Below are 22741 nucleotides of genomic sequence, written 5' to 3'. Positions count from 1 at the left end.
ATTACTTAGGAAAAATTACACTATTTGCATCAAAATATACTTAAACCAACCTTTCAACAGTTTGTGACCTGCCCCATCAGAGAAACCTTGGGCTTAATGTATGCTAATGTTACTGCTACTGAGGAGCGTGCAGAGAAAGCTGAAACGCAAGCTGAGGGAAGGCAAGGAGGCATATCGGGGGAAGCTGGAGCGAAAGCTCCAGGAAAACATCAGGGATGTGGATTCAAGGCGAGAGGGGGTCAGCCTGAGTAACTAAATGGAACAGATTCAGTGGAACTACAGGAGCCTCAGTTCACCCCTCCCTTAGCCACACAGACCCCACACCCTATTCTATCCCACACCCACACCACACCTCTGTGATCCAGACTGACAACCCTGCACATCTCCCCACAATGGACCATAATATTTCCCCATCATCAACATCTTCCCACACATCCATGATCTTTTACCAAACGTATAAGTACTCAATGTGCAGAATGGTCCATTCCAGTGAGATATTACTGAATTATAATTAGTCATTCATTCATGTGTAAGCATCACTAATGTTGAAGCTGGTAGAGGTGAGGCTAATTTCAGCTTTTTTATATAGTACTGGGCATCTTAATCCATAATAATACATCATCATTATAAGTTGATTTATATTTAGTATTAATAAGCTTCAGTTGCAAAGTAACTGACAACTAATGTTGTGAAATGAATGCATATGACAAAAAAAATAAGAAGTATACATACAGCATGAAAGAAGAACATTGTTGCCATAAGCAAATCATATAATTACATATTAGAGAGAAATGTATGAATGGAGTAGAGTAATGTGTTGTACGCCTAGATATAATATGTAATATATACTCTGATGTTGTGGTTCCTGTTACGCATCAGTTGCTGCTATTTGACCGTGACTTGACAAGGTCTCACTTAAATGTGACTTCCTAATTAAATAATGGTTATATAGCCTAAGAGGTTCTTCAACGAACAATAGTAACATACATTTCACTGGGTTGAGAAATTTAGATAATTTGAATGTACAGGTTAAATAAATATCATATTAGTATATGCTGTACAAGCCAAGTAAGTATTTAAGATATAAAGAATAACAATATGTGTAAATTCATCTTATGAGATAAAGTGGTGGTTAGGATGTGTGCATTGTGAACCTTTTTATATGATATTAAAAAAGAGAGAAGCTGCCTGTTTCGTCTCGTCATTATTTCGTGCAGCGTGCTGTGTTAGAGCCGTCTGTTATCACGCTGCAACATTTTCTTTTTGCGGCTCTTTCATCACTTGATTTGACCGCACCTGCGGCGCTCAGCATCCTTCCGTGGCAGGTGTCCTGCCCTTGGTCCAAGGTGCGCCCCTAGCGACACATTGATGGACATCGGCACCAACCAATAGAAAACGTCTCTTACCTCAGTTTCCAGAATGTCGGCATATGATTGGTTGCTAAGGGCGGGGCCCTGTCATCCCGAGCATTGGTGCTGTCAGCTGGGGCGGCACGACTCCTGGAGGAGAGATAGGAGACGGATTGATGAAAACAAGCCACAAAACCACATAAACAAAGAGCCCGTGGCAGGAAATGATCCTGTAACCGTCGAGGTCGACGCAGAAAAGGTACCGTTCAGTTAATGTCGCAGTAGTGCCGAGTCTGGCGGGGTTTAACGCTTCTGTGTTGATACAAAGGCAACCGAGCGATGTCTTGATGTAACATCGATATAACTGACACGGGCGCGTGTACTAGCTCGCTGGCTACTGAGTTAGCTCCGGGCATAGCTTGTTGTGGTGGTCGACAGCCAAGAGAAGATGTGACAAACATAAACACGCTTCCACATTTCCGTGGTAGCAGTCGCACAGCGAACAATGCCGCGGTGCTTTGTGAGGCTCATGAGCTAAGCAACAGCCTTTATGTTGACGGCGGGGCTGCTTGTAAATACACACTCAGTGATGGCGGGGAACGATAAGATGTTAGCCACCAGCTAGGCAGCTTACATCAACGAAATACCAGGCACAATTGCCAGTTGCTACATACATCATTTGGTAGTGTAACACAACACATGGACGTTTCTCTCTGCCTGTCTGGCATCATGTCTGAGCCTCTGGACCACTCACTGATGACTGATGTCATTGTGAACACACAGTGATGGCTGGTGGAGCCTTCAAATGGTGAAACTTGGCCCAGTGTTAGTGATCAGAGAGTTCACAGAGATGTTCAGGAGTCAGCTTGAACATTTAGTGGGATGAAGCCAGTGTTACAGCATGTATTATTTACACACACTCTCATCCAGTGTACAGCCAGATAGCAGCCAGCACCACTACGGTGGGCACCTTCATTTGTTGTCATCAAAATGGATTCACACATTCATATATGTATGTTGTATATTTTTTGATTGTAATGTAATGATCCGCCTCACACTTTGGTGAGTTTGCTGTGTGGTTAATGAGCAGGGATCGGGATGATTGTACCTCTGCAGCCTGGTCTCTTCATGCTCCCATTTCAGGCCCATTCCTCTTTCTTCCTCACCCTCCCACCCCCTCCTTCCTCATGACTCAATCATGCTCTCCTTCTCCATCTCCCCAGCTGTTTGGCACAGCCAGCCGGCAAACGGCGACCCAGTTAACTCCATTGTTCTGTGTCTGGTCTTAACGCTACAAGTAACACACACACAGAGACAGTGTTTCATGTGTGTCACAGTGCTGTGCTTCTCTGACCTTCCTCCCACTCCTACATACATGCCCCCAATCTCAGGGTTATCACTAGTACCACAAGGTTATCCTTTCCTCATCATCAAGTTAAGCTTACACATAAGTATTATCATAAAGTTGTCACTGCGTGATTTAAGGTAGAAGGAAAAACTACAACAAGAATTAAGCAGGCGCGTTTTGCATGCAGGCTTTAGAGAATGTGAGGAATTAGGATTTTCTACTGACTCAGAGATAATCTTTTCTAATCATGTAAAAAACAGTGAGGCTTTTTTCAACTCCTGTTTGTGTCCAAATGTGCACACAGTCTGTAAACGAGCATGCTTTGTTTTGGTTCACTTCAGAGTATCCTATCAAAATGTATCGGTGGCCTGATCGATGACCAATCAGATCACTGATAAACACTCAGCAGTCCTTCAGGATCCTGAAAAAAGTCCTCCTGAGTTTACATTATTGTGACAATAAGGACCAATAGATACAGTATATTGATGCGTTTTTATGTCTCAGCACAGTTTGTTTACCATCTGACAAAAAACAAGTATTCAATCTTATATTAAAAACACACTGTAGCCGTGGCTATGCACACTTATTTTAAGCCTCAGCCAATGACAGATAATAGAATGGATAGTGTAGGCGTGATGTCACAAGTTTCCAAGGAGCCATTTTGAAGCTCAGAATAGGCGTCTCTGGCCACGGCCATGTTGACGTCAAGAAGTGGATCATCAGCAGACCTGAGGTGGGCTCAATGACTCATGGGTGCTCAAACAAGCCATGCATAACTTTAAGCCTTAATATCATTTTAACAGGGGGGTTGTATATAAATTCACCCTCAGTACAGTTGTCATGAACGGGGAAATTAGCTATAGAGACCAAAACTGTTTTTAGTACCAGGCTGTAAACATGTTTATTTCTGCTGTGAACGTTGAACATCTTTTGGAGGTTGAAATGTTCTGTAACCCGCCTCAAGTGGCTGCTTGAGGAATTACAGTTTTTGGCACTTTGGCTTCATTTCCCAACCACAGAGGATGCTGCTTGGCCTTATTCTCCTGTTTGAGTAACACAGTGTGTTTCCATGTGTCAAAACTTCAGCCTCCATGCCTTTTGTAGTTTATCCAGTGTGGCTTTAGCAGGTCAGAGTTTTTTAATCCTTCCGTGGCTTCTTTTTGACATTTCTTAATCCTTTAAGTGTAACTTGAAAGGGTCTTTTTAATGTCCGCGTGGCAGTGGTTGAGCTCCCTTAAGCTGTACCATGCTTTGGTTGAGTGATTGTTTAATCCCAGCAGTGCATATGACTGTGACATGTCTCCAGTTGTAGTGGATTGTTTTATGCTTTACCATTATTGTTTCCCCTGAGTATGATGGTGCTATCAGTTTTCAAAAATATATATTGTCATATTATGACCTGCTAAAATTGCAGTGAATTTCTATTCCATGAGCTCTTTTTGAAGTTAAACTCTGGTGGCACAGTGTGTTTGCAGCGTGGTTTTCTATTCTTCATAGTGAGACCTGTGCACCACCTTCAGTGTTTGTGCAAGAAACAAATCATCCAACCCTCTAATCAGCGATGACAGGACAATAATACCAACTAGAGTATGTTTATGTTTTATATTGGTGTCTCTAGTAGTTAGTGGACAGTAGGGAGAGAGAGGGAGGGAGTGTGACCTTGTGACAACATATTTAGCTCAAAGCGTGGGCGCTGTGGTTAAATGGTTAATTCATGTGTTGTTATGTGGGTGTCACGGTCTCTCATGGTCTCTTGCATTAAGTGTACATTTTTACCCAGTGACACACTGCTCTATTTGTGACGTGGTGTTTACAGGCCTCATCTGCGAGTGGGAAAGAAGCAGAAACTGTGTCTGACCTCATACACTCCCGACTGATGAAGCTGGTGAACTATCTGTCTTTCCTTGCTGTGTGTTTCCATAGATACCACCCAGCACCTCATCCTCACTGCATTACATAACTCAGTGTTTCTACCAAGCACACCCAAGCTCATACATATACAGATATCGGTAAACACGCACACACACACACACACACACACACACACACACACACACATATTCCTGACCATCACATGTGACTCCTACCTCAGGTGCTGAGAGATTAGCTTATTATCTTATGTTATGTGTGAGCTCGCCTCATGGGTATTGTTTAAAGAGTAGCAGAGTACTATTTTCATCTAAAACACAGCCTCGTGTTGACATAATTATATAGAGTTTTGGTTATGAAATGAATTTATATGACGTGTGTTCTGTGTATTTGAGTCAGGACTGGAGATAAATGGTCCGGGGGACGTTCCACTGCTGTTAGATTTTAAAGAAGAAGGCTGTTTGCTGATGTATCAGTCTGCACTGTATTAGAGCCCAGATACAGCGTTACATAACACCTCTGTATATGTATGGAAAGGCCTGTGGGCATACTGTACCCTGTTTGTATGTGCACATCTATGGCTAATATTTGTGCAAGAACAAATGTATGTGATCGCATATTTTAATGTCTCTATCCAAACATGTATTGTATTTTAAGTTCCAGTTAACGCACATATTGCAGTCTGAAGAGAGTTTAAGCAGGCAGCTGAACTAAATGTTGACTTACCTAACAAAGGAACAGCAGAGTCTGAAAACAAACAACCAAGAGAGTGTCTTCAAAGCCCACTGAATCAGATATGTGACTAACTGAACAAGCAGGATTAATATCTGTAATAGGCTCAAGGGGGCACCGTTGCAGAGCCAGAGTGTAGGCCTGATGATAGCAGGAGATAGAACAAACGTGAAGGTCATCTCACTGATATTATTGTTACTGCTCATGTGATCAGCAGTGGCAGTAATCATAGTTAGTACTATCAGTTGTACTGTCACTACAGTTAGTAGTTAATATAGTATTGTAAAGGTTTAAGCTTGATACATTTCTAATATAAAAGAACGAAATAATTTCAGTTCATTTCAGTGTAGATTATGTTTTAATATCACATTAAACTGTCGCTCTGTAGCCTCGTAACAGATCTTACAAATTCAAGTGAATGAAAATCAAAACAACAACATGCCGTCTGATAATCATGTCACCGTCCCTGCTGCCACCATACCCGCTAAGACTGATCAGACAGCTTCAGAGCCTCTGTCAGCTCCTAATTACATCAAGAGGGATGTTGCAAATAAATCAGTGCAAAGAGAAGTGAAAGTCTGACGTTCATTCTGAGAAGTCATGTGCAGCACCCTGAGTTCACGACTCAGTCAGCATAATGCCAGTACACATGCAGTAGTTACTGTGCCTGTTAATCCACTTTGACTTTCCTCAAACTGGTTTTAACAGATGGGTAGGCCCCAATGCGTGTTTAATGACCAGAAAAAACAATGCTAGGTTAATGATGTAGAATGTCTTAATTGTCAATAATAATATATAATTACAGGTTATTAAATACTTTCTTGGTACGTGTTTTAACCAACAGAGCCACCAAGATGTCCCACTAAATACAGTTTTCATATTTTGTCTGGTGCTGGTACTGAAAATATGTAATGGATCATATACTGAGAATAAATCTCAGGCTTCAACTGGGAACAAAAATGTGTGTGAAGCATTGTTTGTCCCAGAGAGATTGATTATTGCGGTGAGACACTCCTGTCATTTATTTCAGCCGTCGTCACAGTGAACCTCTGAACTGCAGCCTCACTAAAGCGCCTAAGCCAAAAGTAAACTTGTTTATGTCTTCAGTTCTCCTGTTAGACTGGGTTGCTGAGCATCTGGGGCAATCTGGGCAACTGTTAACATGACAACATTTTTGACTGACAGGAGACATAATAAAAGCTTTTTTTTTCCATTGTAGGAGAGGCCTCTGGAGAGAGGAGAATAAGAGGTTGGGGAGATAAAAGAACAAGACGCATACCTGAAACAAGTATGTGCTATCTGCTGATAGCATCATCATAGCATGCTCAAAGGCTCAATTTATGCACTGTGCTTAAAGGCACGATTTGTGGACCAAATGTAAACCACCAGGTAGCTCCATCGTCTGAATTTAAAACACAGGACACTGGCTTTTTGATACACTGCTACATGGATGAAGTCACTATGTGATGGAGAAGAAGCAAAGGAGATTGTTAATGATGATAACAAGTGGCAGAAAGTGATCGCGGCACATTCTTTGCGGCTTCTTTTTGACCTTTGTGTGGGTGTGAGAGGAAATACTTTTATTTTTCAGACAGTATGTCAGGATGGCTGGCACCATTTTGTCTCACAGACACACACACACACACTGAGCAGAACAGTGAGTGGTGTGATGAGAGGAGCTGGATGAAATGGGTTTGATAGAGGGGCTCTGAGGCGAAAGGGGAAATCATAGTTATTAGGACGTACTTGCTGTTTACCCAACATTGCAGGCTAAAAACAGGCCACGACCCAGCGGTTTGTGTGTCTGTTTGGGTGTGTTTGCTTTTCCCAGTCAACCGAAGCATGTCTGTACAGTGGATGGAAGGTGATGCTTACCTCATAATTCATATTCAGGCTGATTTATGTGCAACATCTGCTTACTAACCCAGGAGAAAAATGGGGTTAAGATATTAAAAAAAGAATAATTATGATGATCAGCGATGTATAAGGCATAAAACATGACCTCCAGTGATTCCTTTTGTGTATTTGATGAGATGCATTTATTAGACTTCCTGAGCTATCTTGTCAGCCATACACCACCCTGTATCTCACATAAAGGTGACCAACTGTCTACTCCCATAAAAACAATCATTACTAATTTACTTTACGGAGTTAAAAGACATGCAAAGGGGAGAATAGATGGGATTATCCTGTGTGTATGAAGAGTGAGATTGACTGCATTTGACCTGCTGAGGACAAACGGTGAGTAATCAGGTCAGGCAAACAGAGCGGAGACAAACCTGAGGAGCTTGTCAGAGAATCCCAGTGGAGTCCACTGTCATCCATCAACAACTGTGCAGCCAGTGCCAGGTCGAATATCTCGCACACAGTGTTTTCTGTTAACATGTCATAGATTATCATGTACATCAGATTGAACGATGCACAAAAATAAAAAAAAAACATCACATGCTTGAATAGATTAGTTTATTTTTTCTAAACATTCCTGAAGATGATTGGTTCAACCTGGCTTGAGCTGTCACTTTATTAAAAGACAAAAACAATCTTCTGTGTGTGTGTGTGTGTGTGTGTGTGTGTGTGTGTGCGCATGCATGCATGTGTGTGTGTGTGTGTATGTGTGCGGGAGTCTGTCTTAATACTTGGCTGTTGTACTCCCCTAGGGGATGGCACGCCTTTCTAACTGACTTTGGCACAGTGCCTCCCTGCGCTTGTTTGCCACCTTTAACTGCTTCCTTGGCAGATGGCTGATTGTGAGACATATTTTTAGAAACTGTTTAAACATCTCACTTTCTTTAAAAAAAAACAGAGAAAATCAAGGAATTCCTCATTCAGAGGATATTTCTTTTAAGCCTATGCATTGGCATTGGAACACCGTGAGAAAACAGTATCTGATCCTCTGTCAGATCTTTTACTTGTTTCATAGATTTTAACAGGTCACAGCATGGACACAATGTCATAAACCTGTGTGGTGGTCTTTTTAAAGAGGATATGAACGGTGTGTTGTTGTCGCGCACTCAGGTGAGGCGCTCATCAGAGCTGATGTCATGACAATAGTGGCATAAACACCAGGAAGTCACCTCAGGGTAGGTGTCTCCTGAGAGATAATAACTACTCTACCTACAGAGAGAGAGTCAAATACAGGACAAACTAAAACAGACTTGAGGGATAAAGAATAATAGTTTGAGAGCATTGTCTGCAGTGTAAAAGAGCTTAAGTTTACTTTCTAGAAAACTTGTTTGTGGAACATTTCTGTTGCTTTAGTATTGAGGGAGCGGCAACACATCAGACATTAAGAGTCATTTTGCTAACATTACAGACCACATGTAAGCCTGGTTAGGGCTAAATCAAAACAGCACACTCTACTTCCTGTTAGATTTGTTGTTGTAGATAAGAGGCACGAGGTGATTTTGGTTTGTGACCTAGATTAGTTCCTTGGTTCCTTTTCAGGATTGACTTTTCCCTAGCTATTTCCAGCATGACATTGGACATGCAGTTGTCACTGTTTTTTAAACCAGTATGCTGGATGTTTGGATGTTTGTCAGATTTGGAACTGCTTCACCATGCTGCCTCAGATTTATCTTTGAAATCTGCTTAACAGTACAAACTAATTGCTGATTTTCACACTTTGTGTCTGTCCCAGTTTAGAAGTCTTCCTGTTTGTGTTTGCCTTTGTTTCCCCCTCCTGTAAAGAGGTGTGTCTCCTCTCAGTAATCCTACACCATTAACACATTGAAGTTACTGTAACTGGCTAAACAGCCTCGACCAGTGAGTGGAGACAGCACCTCTTTTACTCACACCCACACGCCATGTGCCGGCTGCCTGAATCTTTACTACTATGTGAGGTGGTAAGGATGAAACCAGAAGGAAGCAGGTGTATGAGAGAGGAAACAAAAGAAAAGTAATTTTCTGCCAAACAGTCCTGGAGAAGGAAGAGGAGGAGGGGGTGGGAACCCAGAGAGAGAGAAAAAGAAGACGTTGAGGGAGAAGGGATAAGAGAACCACCCAAATTTCCCAAACCACCCAATCAAGCTGCGTTCCTGCAATTGATCCCTCCCTTGTTCACCACCTGAGAGCGGAGAAACAGAGCTGTGCCTCAGAGACTCAGAGGAGTGAGAAAGACAGAGAGAGAAACAAAGAACAGGTGAGAGCAAAAACAGGGCACGTAAGGAGAAGACAGCTGTACTTTTACAGGAATTAAACAAAAGAAGACTCGGAGAGAGTTGGTTTTGTTTTTTTTCTCATCCAAAACAAGAGTGACAAAAGGAGCTCTCACTGGGAGAACCTGAACTCTCAGGAGAGCTGTGTATCTGTAACAACAAAGCAATGAGCTCACTGTCTCTGGATTGAATGGACTCGACATAAAGAAGGAGAAGAAACCGGTGTGAAAAGAAACTGGATACCAGCATGTGGACAAAAAGGACATGAAGGAACTGAAACCTGGGATTTTAGGAGTGCCTGAACAGTCTGTTTAAATCTTTTTTTTTCTTTTTCAAAGTGCTGTTTCTCTGGAACAAGACTTTTTATGCTGACTTTACACTAGACTTACTGTCTAAACATCATGTAGTGTCTCCTTGCTAGCTCTGAGGAGGGCCAACTTTTGACTACTTGGAGTGGTTTGACAGTGGAGACATGTCTCTAGAAGATGTAGGAAGCACAACCAGCCTTGTGGCTGAAAGCGTCACCTCAGACCACTGCGATGGCCACTCTCTGAAGCAAAGTCAGGACCAGGATCTGGAGAACCAGAGCCAAGGCCAGGATGGGATAGTTCTGGAGCGTATTGCCTCCCTGTCGTTGGACATGTTTGAACCCAGCGATTTCACTGGGAGGTTTACAAAGATCCAGTCTAGGTCCAGAAAGAGAACAAGGATCATCGGAGGTAGGAGCAGACATGCTTTTATTAGAGTGACCGTTAGTGCCATACAGCAGTTTGGTTTTGTAATAGTTCTGGTTAGTTTCAACGTGAATGCTAATGTGACGACCTTAGGGGCTTTGTCAAGCTGGAAATGGTAGAAAGGCTGGTTGAACATCCTGGGATTTAAAGTAATTTTAGATCTCTGACTACCTGTTTAGACCCTTTCTTTGTGCCAGAACCAGGCTCTTCTTTGCTGTCACTCTGCTGGGACCTGTCTGTGTTGTTGACCCTGGGAAAGTGATACATACCTCCTGTGTTCTGAGAAAACACCCAAAGATTACTCCACTAATCCGTATTCTGCAGAATGTGAAAAAGACTTGCTCGTGTAGTCTTGGCTTCGTGTGTTTTTTCTGCTCAAACCTCCCACTCTTTCTCAGCTTACCTTAACTTCTGGGAATTTCATGTCCAAACACTTCCAACTGTGGGAGAACACCAAGACCTTAAGTTGTCAGTCAAAGTATAATAGACCTGGGCTTATTCATTAAGATATATAAATATGTATTCACAACAGTCTACCAGCGTTTTACCAGACATGACAGCAGTAGTCAGTCTGTATTTGTTTTTCTCCTACTTTGACACATCACTGCCTGAACTTGTAACCTTTTAGTTGCAGGATGATCTCTTTATCTGTGCGACTTGCCCTCTGTGCTTGTCTACTCAATAATACAATAGTATCAGTTGATCTCTGCGAGGACAACCAGAACCAGTGTTTCTGTCTATTCCTGGAAAGCCACAGCCAGGTCAAAATCAAAAGCAGGCCCTACACTTTGAGTCTGTCCACATAGTAATCCTTTGTTTTGAGGTCACCGACATCACAGCCATTAATGGTACGGAAGTATACACTTGAGGAAAAGTCAGAAGAAGTTAATTTCAGTTTAACGGCAAAGGGAGAATGGAGCAGAGAGGTTTGGCAGTCATTTTGTGTCTGACTATACATTTTTCAGTGGGATTTGGCTGCACTTCAAAAGAATAGAGCAAAGTGGGCGTACAGTGAGAGGGGAAATCTGGAGTGAGGTAGTGCCTGTGTAACCAAGTACCACCTGCACAAACACGTCTTTCAGGAAAACAGTGACTCCTCAATAAGTGAGCACGCAGATCAAGAAAGTCAAACTGCCGACACGAGAAATGCCATGGATTTGAATATTGTGGGTCCTCTGTGCTGCCATAATGCGCATGACTGAGGCTTTGATGTTGGGGAGACAGGTATGCCTGGCATGAGAACCACTGAAACACACACACATTCTTCACAAGAGCTGTCTTTTTGATCAACCCAGCTGTGTCAAGGAGACACCACTGTGTGAACTGTGAGCCATAAACACTCCATCTGCTGTTGTTTGTGGCTTCTATCTGTGTGTGAATGTATGTGTGTGTGTGTGTGTGTGTGTACGCTCATCTGCTGCATTATGATGGACCGGTTAACATTCACAACCACATGTCAGATGAACATATGAGAAAGATGGATGAGCGCCACGTTTGGTAGTATTTAACAGATGTGATTTATGTGGTTGAGTCAGTACTAATGATTACTTTCGAATTTTAGAAACTTTATTTATCATGTTGAATGTGAAATTACTTCTCTGCATTTAACCCATCCAGGCTGGCACGATTACTTCATTCGTCAATCAGTGGAATTTAAGATTTTAATCATATCAGCTGATGCTAATTAATGTTAATTTTGTCAGGACCTTGATGTCGAGCCAAAATAAAACTTGGCTGTTGTGTGCTCTCTGAAAATTTGTGTCTGGACTCAACCAAAGATTGTTCAACAGAAGATCAAGATCCAACAAATCCAACAGAGTGTGTCACATCAGTTTCACGTTCTCGCATTTTATTTCTCAGACTCAATAATTGGATCAAGTTGCTCATGAAAAATAAAGTGTACCAAATTTAGAGGCCAATGTCTGTTAATTCAGTGTGTTCATTTCTTATTTAATCAACATTTAAAGTATCAGCTTAGACTGAATATCAGAATATTGAAAGAGCTGGGTCCCAAAAAGAACTCGAAAAGAAAAAAAATGACATCATGCTGTTTGATGTACTTCATGTATGCGACTCCTCAGAATGCCTCCATCAGAAAGATTAAACGCATCTTTAAACTGAGGTTAAACGGAATGCAGTGTAACGCATGTCATGCGCATTTGTCTGTGTGTATGTATGAATATATGTATCTGTGTGTGTGTGTGTGTGCACTATGTGTGTGGAGGAGTCACATTCCAACAGCTGGCATGCCCAGGCCCCTGCTCAGAATGTGAGGAATCCTAGGAGCTCCATAAGGGTGTGTGTGTATGTCTGTGTGCATATGTGTGTTTTATGTCCATGAATTTTTTTTTTACGCTGAATAAATGTGAGTCACTCTGTGTTAAATATATCCCTGTTCTCATTGTAGGTCATAGATTTGAATAGATTTAAATATCTTAGACGTGAGGTGCACTCTGACAAACACCCGGCAGCTGTTCCCTCTTCACACACAGAACATCTCGTTTACATCGAAAGAAGCTGAAGATCGTTTTTGCCATAGAGACAAACGGCATCCTAATTTGGAGATTTCTTTTTCAAGAAATGTTGTTCCTACTCTGCCTTACCCACAGCTTTCCCTCTCACACAAGGAAGTTTGCCCATACAACAACAACTAAAAGCTCCCACAGTCCCACAGCTCACACATGTAACTTTTATACCAGTGAGAAATGTGGGGAATAGAGTCAACAAACAGTCATCAGTCAGTAAGAAGAGTGAGTGACGCAGAGATGAGATCAAGTTTGGTAAAATATTATTGAGTAATAATCTTTAAGTTCAGCGTCTTGGTGCACCAGCATGTGTAGGATACACAGAAAACTTGTTAACAGGTTAACACACAGGCAGAAATTGTTATTTGCTGATAGTATTTGGCCCAGGTCTGTAACAGAGTAAGCAGAAGTTGCAGACAGGAATAGGCCTGCAGTGGTTCTCTGCTATATTTCTCCTCCTTTGAGATTTGACTGTAATTGTCTGTTAATGTGAACCAGGCCATCCTGTGCTCGGCAGCTCCCCTGTGAGCTGCAGCGTCGCATGATACTGTATCCTATGCACTTTCTACCACCAGCCCCCCCCCTGTCATTTTGACTCCCCCTGCCCCTGCCTCCATCTCTCCCTCCCTCACCCGTTCACATGTCCTGTGGCACTTCCGCAGTTCATTCAGGGAATTACATGATGACCCTAATTATCCACTTGTGCTTCCACTCTTACTCAACCAACCATAGCATCATCGCCGTGACAGCCATCATACCTCTCCACTTAGACAGACGATTGTGAGAACAGCCAAGAGAATATGTGGCGGTTTAAGGTGGAGGCAGAGAGTTTTATTTTCTCTATTCTAATTGTGTAATTGTCAGAAACTATACTTAAGAATTTAACCACAGCAGTAACGTGGAACGTTAATATCCGCCGCAAGCACAGTGCTGGTAAATGTTGCTGTTGGTCTTTATTATTACTAAAGGGGGGAAGTAAAGCAACTTTACTTTACATTACACAACTCAAAACAGCAGAGATGAAAGACACAAAGAGTTCCGATCACTCTAGTTCACTTAAATTCATTTGGCATCATTAAATATTGATTGACTGAAAACTTTTCTCTTTAGGAGCAGTCAGTGACTCATGCATCATGCACCCTGAAAATCATTCACATTGTCGGAATGAAACTAAACTAAAAAGTCAAGTTACATTTGACAGTCTTGAGATATGTAATACATTCTTGACTTGTGAACGCCAAACAGTAGTTAGCCGTTCTCTAAAAACTCACGGGATGTAGGACTGTTTAGGTTTTCCCAGTCAGATTGAACCTCTCAAACTCGTTCCCCTACCCCCACCCAACCTTCGAATGTAGCAGATTGGTACAACAGACAGTCCCCAGATATACATTGTCTATGATAACTTCAAGAGTTTCCAATCTTCAGTCTCCAACGTGCCTTTTGAATATCTTAGCTGGACTTGCGTTGGCGCCGTATCAGACAGTCTTTTCAGATCTGGATGTTTTGTGTCCGAACTCCTTTGTCTAACACAAGTGGTAACCTCTGTGTCTTGGAAATGAAGCCAATGCAGAAGTATCAACAACTGTAATTTCCCTGAATGACCACTTGAGGCTGGCTACAGAACATTTCAACCTCCATAAGCGCCCGTATTATAATGTCCAACTTCACAGCAGAAATAAACACTATTACTATAAACTAATGGACTCCCCCAGGAATCTTTGATCGATTATTGGTCTTGTTTTTAGGTGTATGTAAATGTAAACCGCTAAATAATTTTTCACCAGAGAATATAAAGGAGTTGTGGGACTTTATAGCAGCAGAGTTTTGTCTTTAGGTCTTCTTTACAAGCTGCATACAGCCTCAACAATCTTTATCAAAAAGGTAGGGCAGCTTGTATGTTGCCTGCCTGAGAGGCATGACCCAGGGGGAAAATCACTCACTGCTGCTTGTAAAGTTCACCAGCTGTGAATGCACAATAATACATGAAGGTGACTCAGATGAGCATTTACAAGTTTTTTTTTTTTTTTTTACTCGGACTTTCTCCCAGCTGGGTTTTAGTTGCTGTTTGGCAGTAAGAGGTCACTGTTATACTGTTAAAGTGAATGAATCAAACTGAAACTGTAACTGGGACAAAAATAGCATCTTAAAACGTGTCCTCTCCATCCCCAGTGGAAATTACACTCTTGACTATAGTGCATACATTTCACAGCCAAAAATAAAACTCCAGGAACCTCTGCATTGCATTGTGGGAAACTGTTATCCACCACACACACTACACTCACACACAAAATTAAACTAAAAGTTGTAGGCAGAATATTATGCCACACGTCAGAGGCAGCGCTGCCACTGACCAGTTATCATTCCTGGCTTTTTATTGGTGCTGTCTGCCTTTCAGTGATTCTCTTGGCTCTCATTGGACAAAGGCGGGCTTACAGCATGCTCACTCAGCACTTATTCTGAAACAGAGCTGGACAACAGTGATCAGGAAACATTCACTTACTGCCCTTTAGTCAAATTACCCCAGCATCCCCCCTTCCTCCATCACTTTGTTGTCCCTTGCTCGATAGTTTTCTCCTGAACATCTTTCCTCTGTGCACTGCTATCTACTTTGCTATGTTCTCTCTCTCTCTCTCTCTCTCTCTGTTCTCTCTCTCTGTTCTCTCTCTCTTTCCTCTAAGAGGATTGGCTGCTTGCATCCACCAACATCTGTGTATCACTGTCCTGAGAGAGCAAAACAGAGAGGGGCTGGGGGTGTTAGCCAGCAAAATAGCAACACAGCGCACAGTCAAGGCTGAGTGCCGCTCTCTTTTTCCTTCTCTCTGACACACACACACACGCACACGCACACACACTTTCTTGTGCATGCACACAAACAAACACGCACACCCGCTCAGCAGCAGAAAGCCGCAGCATTCACATCGCCAGCTGCCCACCCGCATCCCTCTTTCTCCCAGTCTCTTCTCTCTCCCTGCACACGCTCCTCTTTCTCTCACTCGCTCCGGCCGCAACGCCTCATCCTGCCGTCCTGTCCCCCCTCTGCTGTCTGTCACCGTGGCGACATAGCCTCCGCAGCCATGGCGACCAGCCAGCAGGATTCAGGCTTCTTTGACATCAGCATCAAGTCTCTGCTCAAGTCCTTGGGAGGGAGTGAGTACGGCTAACACATCACAGTTGCTGTCGTTGGTATGCCAAAACAAATGCGCGATACGGTCTGACCGCTGAGTCGCCAGTAGATCCTGCGGTGTACAGACTACGCTTATTTTGTTTGTGTATCTGTGTGTGTTAGGCAGCGCACAGCATGATCGACACTGTAAATATCTGGTGTTATGTAATAGAATAATGGGACAAGGGTTTGAGAGAGACCTGCTCCAGGGTTAAATGAGGGTAAATATGGATCCTCAGCAGTTTTCTATATGAATTATACAATACATTACTCAGCAAAAGAAGAAGTCTTTGAGTTTGTTATAATCTTTGAGCATTGAAGAGTGTTCTTTAATGTGCCATTACACGAGCACAGATCAATGTGTTTACGTGTTAGCATCCTGTCGACCCGGCTTCATGTGTTGTTTACACTCCGAGAGACTCGACTCTCTTCCCGAGTTCCTCAGTCAGTGAGTCGGTGTTTACTAAACAGATGGTAAAGCTACTGTACGTCACTCCGGGGCAGCCTGGGATGAATGCCCAGCAACAACATCTTCTCAGACTGGACATACTGTACTTCACTCCACTTTGAGCATCATCTGGCCTCATGAATCTGAGACATTGCAGTAAGCTATGAAGCCTGTGCTTCACCCTTCACTGTAACATCAGTGTTTTTCTTGTTGATAGAGGACCCTGTGATTCAAACACTAGCTTTCATTGTGTGCATGTACTGAATGTGCGGACAGTAATTTAAACATTATATAGAAGACTCTCTGTCTGTTGTTAAATCATGTTGTGTGTGTCCCTTTTATCAGACCATGAAGATGTATTAGTGTGTGTGTGTGTGTGTGTGTGTGTGTGTGTGTGTGTGTGTGTGTGTGTGTGAGCAGGGCAGCTGTGTGGAGCTTATATATTAGGTGTGTGCTGAAGGTTACTGTCAGCAGGGGTTATGATGGTGTAAGAGTTCCAGAGGAATTGCATGGGGTTGTGTTGATGGCTCCCCCTCAGCCATTTAATGTGATGTAATAAAAAAAAAGGAATCACAGGGACTCTGATGAGATGGTGTACGTGTTTTCTCATTAAAGCTTCAGCTTATTTTCAGCTATAGGACCAAATTGAGTCACGTAGGCTTGTCTCGCTCCAAGGTCACGACGATGATGACAGCAGCAGAGGGTTAGAAAGCCAAGAAAGAGGCCTGAGAAGTCCAAGTTAGGTTTTTGTTTCAAGCGTACGGCACGGTATTATCAAGTGAAATCACAAGATAAACAGCTGACCTCATCAAGTTAAACTTGTTCCAGCTCATGCCAGCCTCCCTGACATAATAATGTGTAGCCCTGAATCATCAGTAGTTGTATTATTTAACAGTCAGTTTTTAGTTTTTATGATTAATTGTATTAATTGCAGTATTGTAACCTGTCATTTAAGTTAAGTTAAACAAATGTACCTTTTATTGCATTTAAAGGTCCAGTGTGTAACATTTATGGGGATATATTGACAGAAATAGAATATAATATTCCTAACTATGTCTTCATTGGTGTATAATTACAGAAAATAAGAATTCTTCTGTTTATATTACCATAGAATGAGCTGTTTATATCTACAGACAGTGCATGTTCTCTTTCATGGAGTCTGCCATGTTAAATCACTATGTTTCTACAGTAGCCCAGAATGGACAAACCAAACACTGGCTCTATGAGCTTTCTCGTTCGAGTTTCACAGCCACTGTAGTTTCTGCTTTTATCCTTGAAACGAGAGGTCGGGGTGAGGGGTACTCAGTCGATTGCATCTGGCAATTTCACCACTGGATGCCACTCAGTTTCACACACTGGACCTTTAATGCTTATATGCTCATAACTGACTGAGGCTCGCTGCACACACAGAATACTTTGATCGGTTCGTCATCCACCTCCTTTGACAACACACAGGTTGGGCTCTGCTAGGTCTTGTCGAAGGCAGCCACTGTGTTTTTGTGGTCTGTGCTGTGACTCATTGCAATGCACTTTACTTAGACACAGCCAATGAAATGTACAAGCAGTACGATTGATTTATCTTTTTACAACCCGAGAAACTTGTTGCATTGCTTATCAACACAAGTGCCAAGCACCGACATCTCAGCCTTAATTTCAACTTCTATATGACAACTTATGTTTGATAGCTGATTGTAAAGCATGAAAAACTATTTCCCACAGTGTAAGCTGATGTCCTATTTTGTCCAACCAGCAATCTAAAACCCAAAGACATTCTGTTTACTATGATTAAGGACAAAGAAAAGCTTCATGTCTTCACATTTGAGAAGCTAGAACCAGAGAATGCTTGACATATGTGTTTAAAAAAACAATCATCAAACTACTTGCTGATTCATTTTATGTCTCTCTTCCTCCACATATTCTTTCTTTCTCTCTTTGTCTCAGTCTCACGCAGTGTGTTAAATAATCCTTTCAGGATGGAAAATGTGATTAAACCAAGGTGGACTTGTATTGACTAGACATGGCAGATTCCTGCTGATTCACCTCTTAAAATGCTGAGTCAGGCAAATTCCTACAAGCTTCCCGGGAAGTGCTTCGGTGTGATCTATCGACAGCTCTATCGGACGGCGTTACAACTTCCTGCGCTCATCTCTTTTCCCTCCACCAACATGCATGAGGCTCACGCAAACACACTTGCACACATTCATACGCACACACACACACACACACACACACACACCTTAAATTCCTGTCACTGAGAAGCTTTTACACATTATGTCTGTTTAGAGTCAATCTTCACTAAATTAGATTAGTGCCGTTTGCTTTGTTGTTTAACCAAATCACTTAGTTTTCCCGACTCGCCATGGTCTGTCCTGGAAAACTGTTGCGTACTTGTGTGTGTGTCTGTTTTCATGCGTGTGCACTTGGGTATGAGTAGGGGTCAGTGGGAGTGGTGGGTATGTAAGAGAGTGACCTCCAGTGGTCTATATATAGCGCCTCCCTCCTCCCCTCGCCTCTCTCTCGGGGCAGTGTTGAAATTCCAACCCAACTCTTCTGGTCAGATCTCCACAAGGAGCAGACTTTACTTAACTGCTTCTGACAACTAAAGGACAGCCACAAAACCACTGTCAAAGAAGAGCTTCACTTCAATACAACTTTCCAATGCAAGGATTCCAAGGTCACGGGAGCCGTCACACAGAGGAGTGATGGCATGCCAGGAGGTGGAGCAGAAGCTGAAGTAGAAACTGATAGTTGGTGTGCAGGCTCATATAGCTCTCAAGCATGGGGCCCTACGCAGCGCCTGATCTACACAAGCCACTGCCGGAGCAGCACAGTGGAATATCTTTCCATCCATGTTGGTAGAGTTCACTCGCAGCGAAACTAGTCGCCTGTCCCTTTTGTTATTTTGAGAAGACACTTTGACATCTCTCCCTCTGTGATTGCAGCACTTGCAGCTCTGAGGCGTCACTCCATCCTCACTCGGGCGGGTTAACCCTGGCTATGGTGCTTCCATTCTGTGGATACGGCATTTTTTCCCGTTTCATTTGGATTGAATCTGGGATACAGCTGTCATGAGAGTTTTCTTTCCGGGCTCAGACTTTCACTTCACCCGCCTTTCATTTCCTGAAGGATGGAGCTCCACTCTTTCAGCTTTGGCTAAACCCGAGCCAGACATTAATCTGATGTCTGCAGCTACTGTCATGGTGCAATAGTTAAGATATTACAGACCAACTTCTTCTGTGCCGTTAATTTTCGGCAAGGAATTTCTTTTATTTATCAATCATGGGAGCTGTATTGTACAACTTGTAGACTACTCAGCTACCCCTCCTCAGCTTTATACCCTCTCCCCCTGTTACATTCCTCCTCCATCCCACTTTCTGCCCATTTTATCCACTGTATCCTCGTCCCTCTGTGTGACTGCACCATGGAAGTGCCAACTAAATGGAGCAGGGCTAGTGTCATCAGCTTCATCAAGGGCCTCGGTAAGCGTGCAGGGGTTTGCATCATTTGACAGCTCGGGTTTCACGCAAATAGGTTGCACTCTGTGAATGCTGGGGGCTTGTTGAGTCCGGGAATTAGTGTTTACCCCTCACCTCTCTGGTGGGGTCAGGTCACATGGTCATGAAAGGTCAGTTAGACTTGACAGAGTTGTTAGCTCACACATACTATCCACTACTGGGAAGTAGCTGAATTGTTGCGTTGTTTCATCTTTTTGCTGCCGTCACACAAGCCTCCTTTGTTTTTGTTTTGTTGTTTTTGCACAAGTTGGTATACTCGACTTTAGGAGTGTGTATGGGGTTTTTTCATGAACTGTATTGGTTGACCTATGATTGACTGACAGTAGTAATAGTCCAAAGTGCATCATGCCAATTTTTTCCATAAAGTATTGCCTAAGCTCTTAAAGTGCACTGACGCCATGGAAAGGTGTTGTTTCTTAGAGTGATGGGTTTGTTCTATTTTAAGGCCGTGTCAATATTCTTAGAGACGCATGACAGGAAGTGCCCTCTCCCTCCTGTATCATCTTCTGGTCTGTCTCTTCCCGACGCTACCCACTCCCCGTCTGTCTTTCTCTGTTTATCATTACATCTAGCTAGAATTAATCGACCCCACTACTCCCTTATGATGTAATCAGGAGGGAGAAATGAAAACACTGACTACACAGCAATTGTGTGTGTCCATCTGTGTGCCTGGAAAGTGTACACTGTCAAACTTGGACACACACTCAGTATAAATTAGTCACGTCTGAGGAGTTTTAACCTCAGAAAGAAATAATCAAGTGATGTTCCAGAGACTGAGGTTTATCAATACAAGCGCCTGAACATGAGAGCATGAGAGTGTGTGTCTCGTCTGTTTCTCTACAATGCAGGGATCCATTCTGGTCATAACAGCAGCTGAAGAATGTTTAGCTGTATGTTAGGAAAGCATGTTAAAAGGTGTTAGTACATGACCCTAGACCAGGAAGTTTTCACACTGAGATGGGCGAGTGGAAAGGGGGTGGGGGGGCTGTGACGCAAAGATACTGTGTGAGGCACACGTTGGAGTCCGGCCTGTTGATTTGGCTTCTTTTCAATGAAGCTTATCACAGCTGTTAGAGCTGCAGCGGCAGCTAACAGAGGCAACAAAAATCCTTTAAAACCCTTGGGACCAGATCGCCACAATTTGCGTCCGAACTGGTAGTCCTTTTGCTGAGTCATGTGAACATACAGACATGATAGACATATTTTTAGAGTCTGTGATAAATAAAGGTGCATGAATCATAGAATCATGGAGAAAAAGATTCCTGAGTATCATATATTTAAGTTTTCTATTGTCTGTACATCCATGGTTACATTGCAAAAGTAATGGAAACAAATGTAGGCTAAAATATGGCACTCCATTGAATAGATTGCAACATTGGGGTGGTAGTAGCTCAGTCCGTAGGGAGTTGGCTTGGGAACTGCAGGGTGGTCTGTTCAAGTCCAGCACAGACCAAATTATGGAGGGTGGACTGGTAGCTGGAGAGCTACCAGGGGTAGTGCTGAGGTTCCCTTGAGCAAGCTACCAAACCCCTAACTGATCCCAGGGTGTCGCTATGTGGCTGCCCATCACTCCACCATCTCTCCACATTTGCATGTCTATGGATTTTCCACAGAGGAATCAATAAATCATCTATTCAATTTGACTCTCTGTTTACATCCCTAACTAACTGAAACTAACTGACCTGTCTGGACTCTCCCCAGCCTCTCCAGTGGGACTGAAGCCACCCCTCCCGCCAGTCAGTGGAACCTTGGGAGAGAGGAAGGGTCCTGTGGTCATGGCGCCTGTCAACGTGGACCCTGAGAGTAAGCCGGGCGAGTTCGTCCTAAAGAGCTTGTTCGCCAACTTCACCTTGCTCTCAGAGCGCAAGATCCGCATCATCATGGCCGAACCACTGGTGAGTGACTTTGCATCGATAACGTCTCCTCTGGTTTAGTCTCTCAGGTTACAGCATCATTTAGGACATTTTATCTGATTGTGTTATTCAGAGTAGCTCTTTATGACAGTATATGTTGACTAATCCTTTTTGTGCAGACAAGTGATGCCTGCAATATGCCTCACTGCTAAATAGTATATCCTCAGCATCTTGCCCTATATACTATATAGATAATATAACCTAACCTAATGAAGCCATCTTTCTATTGCTGTTTCTACAGTATTTCAGTCCAGGTCTTTTTTCCTCTCTTATCATTCTTATGTCCTAAATTTGAAAGTCCTGTTTTCCATATTAACAGACTTGAATAGCTCATCTTTTAGAAGGAACTATCTGTTTTAGTTTACATACATCTGACACTGAATCACCTCTGCTGGTGGTGCACAGTGCCATAGTATATTGTGTGATCCTTTTTTTAACAATTGAATTGAATTTTAGCAATTGAAGAGCAGCAACAGATACAAAAATGAGTCACTTCACATCCTCCAGAAGTAACCAAATATGTATGATGTACTGTAGCCAAAGTCTCTATAACCTTTTTGTCTTAGTGGGTTTGGAGGATTAATTAGGACTTTTTCAGCTCTCCAAATCAATGCAAATGTTTGAGGACAATCCATAATGTGTTGTGGTGTGAAGCAGTGCTTTTGTATATTTACGGCACTCAGAGCTGAACACCTGATATGTTTCATGAAAGGAACATAACAAGGTTAGTGCCTTAGCGTCGAGTCTGATGCTAAATAACAGAATCAGCTCTGGGCTACAAACTTTAAATGTTACATTTTCATTAAGCCGAAACAGCAACACAAGTTTAAACATCTTCAGTTATACACTCCACAGGTTGGAGTCCAGATAGCAGCTGAGGCAAACTCAGAAAACACAGTGAAATTTCAATTTCCTGTCTTAAAATGTCATAATAAAATAACTGTTGTTGTCCCTCCTGACATGAATGTTCTTCGTTCTGTCTGTTTTTTAT

The 22741-nt window shown here is 42.7% G+C and overlaps 1 protein-coding gene across 3 annotated transcripts in view; it reads left to right on the top strand.

Annotated features, from left to right (window-relative positions):
• Nucleotides 1-1465: 1465 nt before the first annotated feature.
• fryb (furry homolog b (Drosophila)) overlaps nucleotides 1466-22741 on the top strand; it is a 55091-nt gene continuing 33815 nt past the window's right edge. The window contains exons 1-2 of one of the 3 annotated variants that reach the window (XM_019275745.2): nucleotides 1466-1608; nucleotides 21539-21732. In XM_019275745.2, the coding sequence (XP_019131290.2) occupies nucleotides 21613-21732 (120 nt within the window). In that variant the 5' untranslated portion in view covers nucleotides 1466-1608; nucleotides 21539-21612. Of the gene's footprint in view, nucleotides 1609-9381; nucleotides 10172-15354; nucleotides 15859-21538; nucleotides 21733-22741 lie in introns of those variants that run through there. The other 2 variants (XM_019275743.2, XM_019275744.2) reach the window with 2 other exon arrangements.

The sequence above is a fragment of the Larimichthys crocea genome, chromosome II, assembly GCF_000972845.2.
Source record: "Larimichthys crocea isolate SSNF chromosome II, L_crocea_2.0, whole genome shotgun sequence".
Lineage (NCBI taxonomy): Eukaryota > Metazoa > Chordata > Actinopteri > Sciaenidae > Larimichthys > Larimichthys crocea.
Note: the sequence above shows the minus strand (reverse complement) of the source record. Positions and strands in the feature narration are given on the sequence as shown.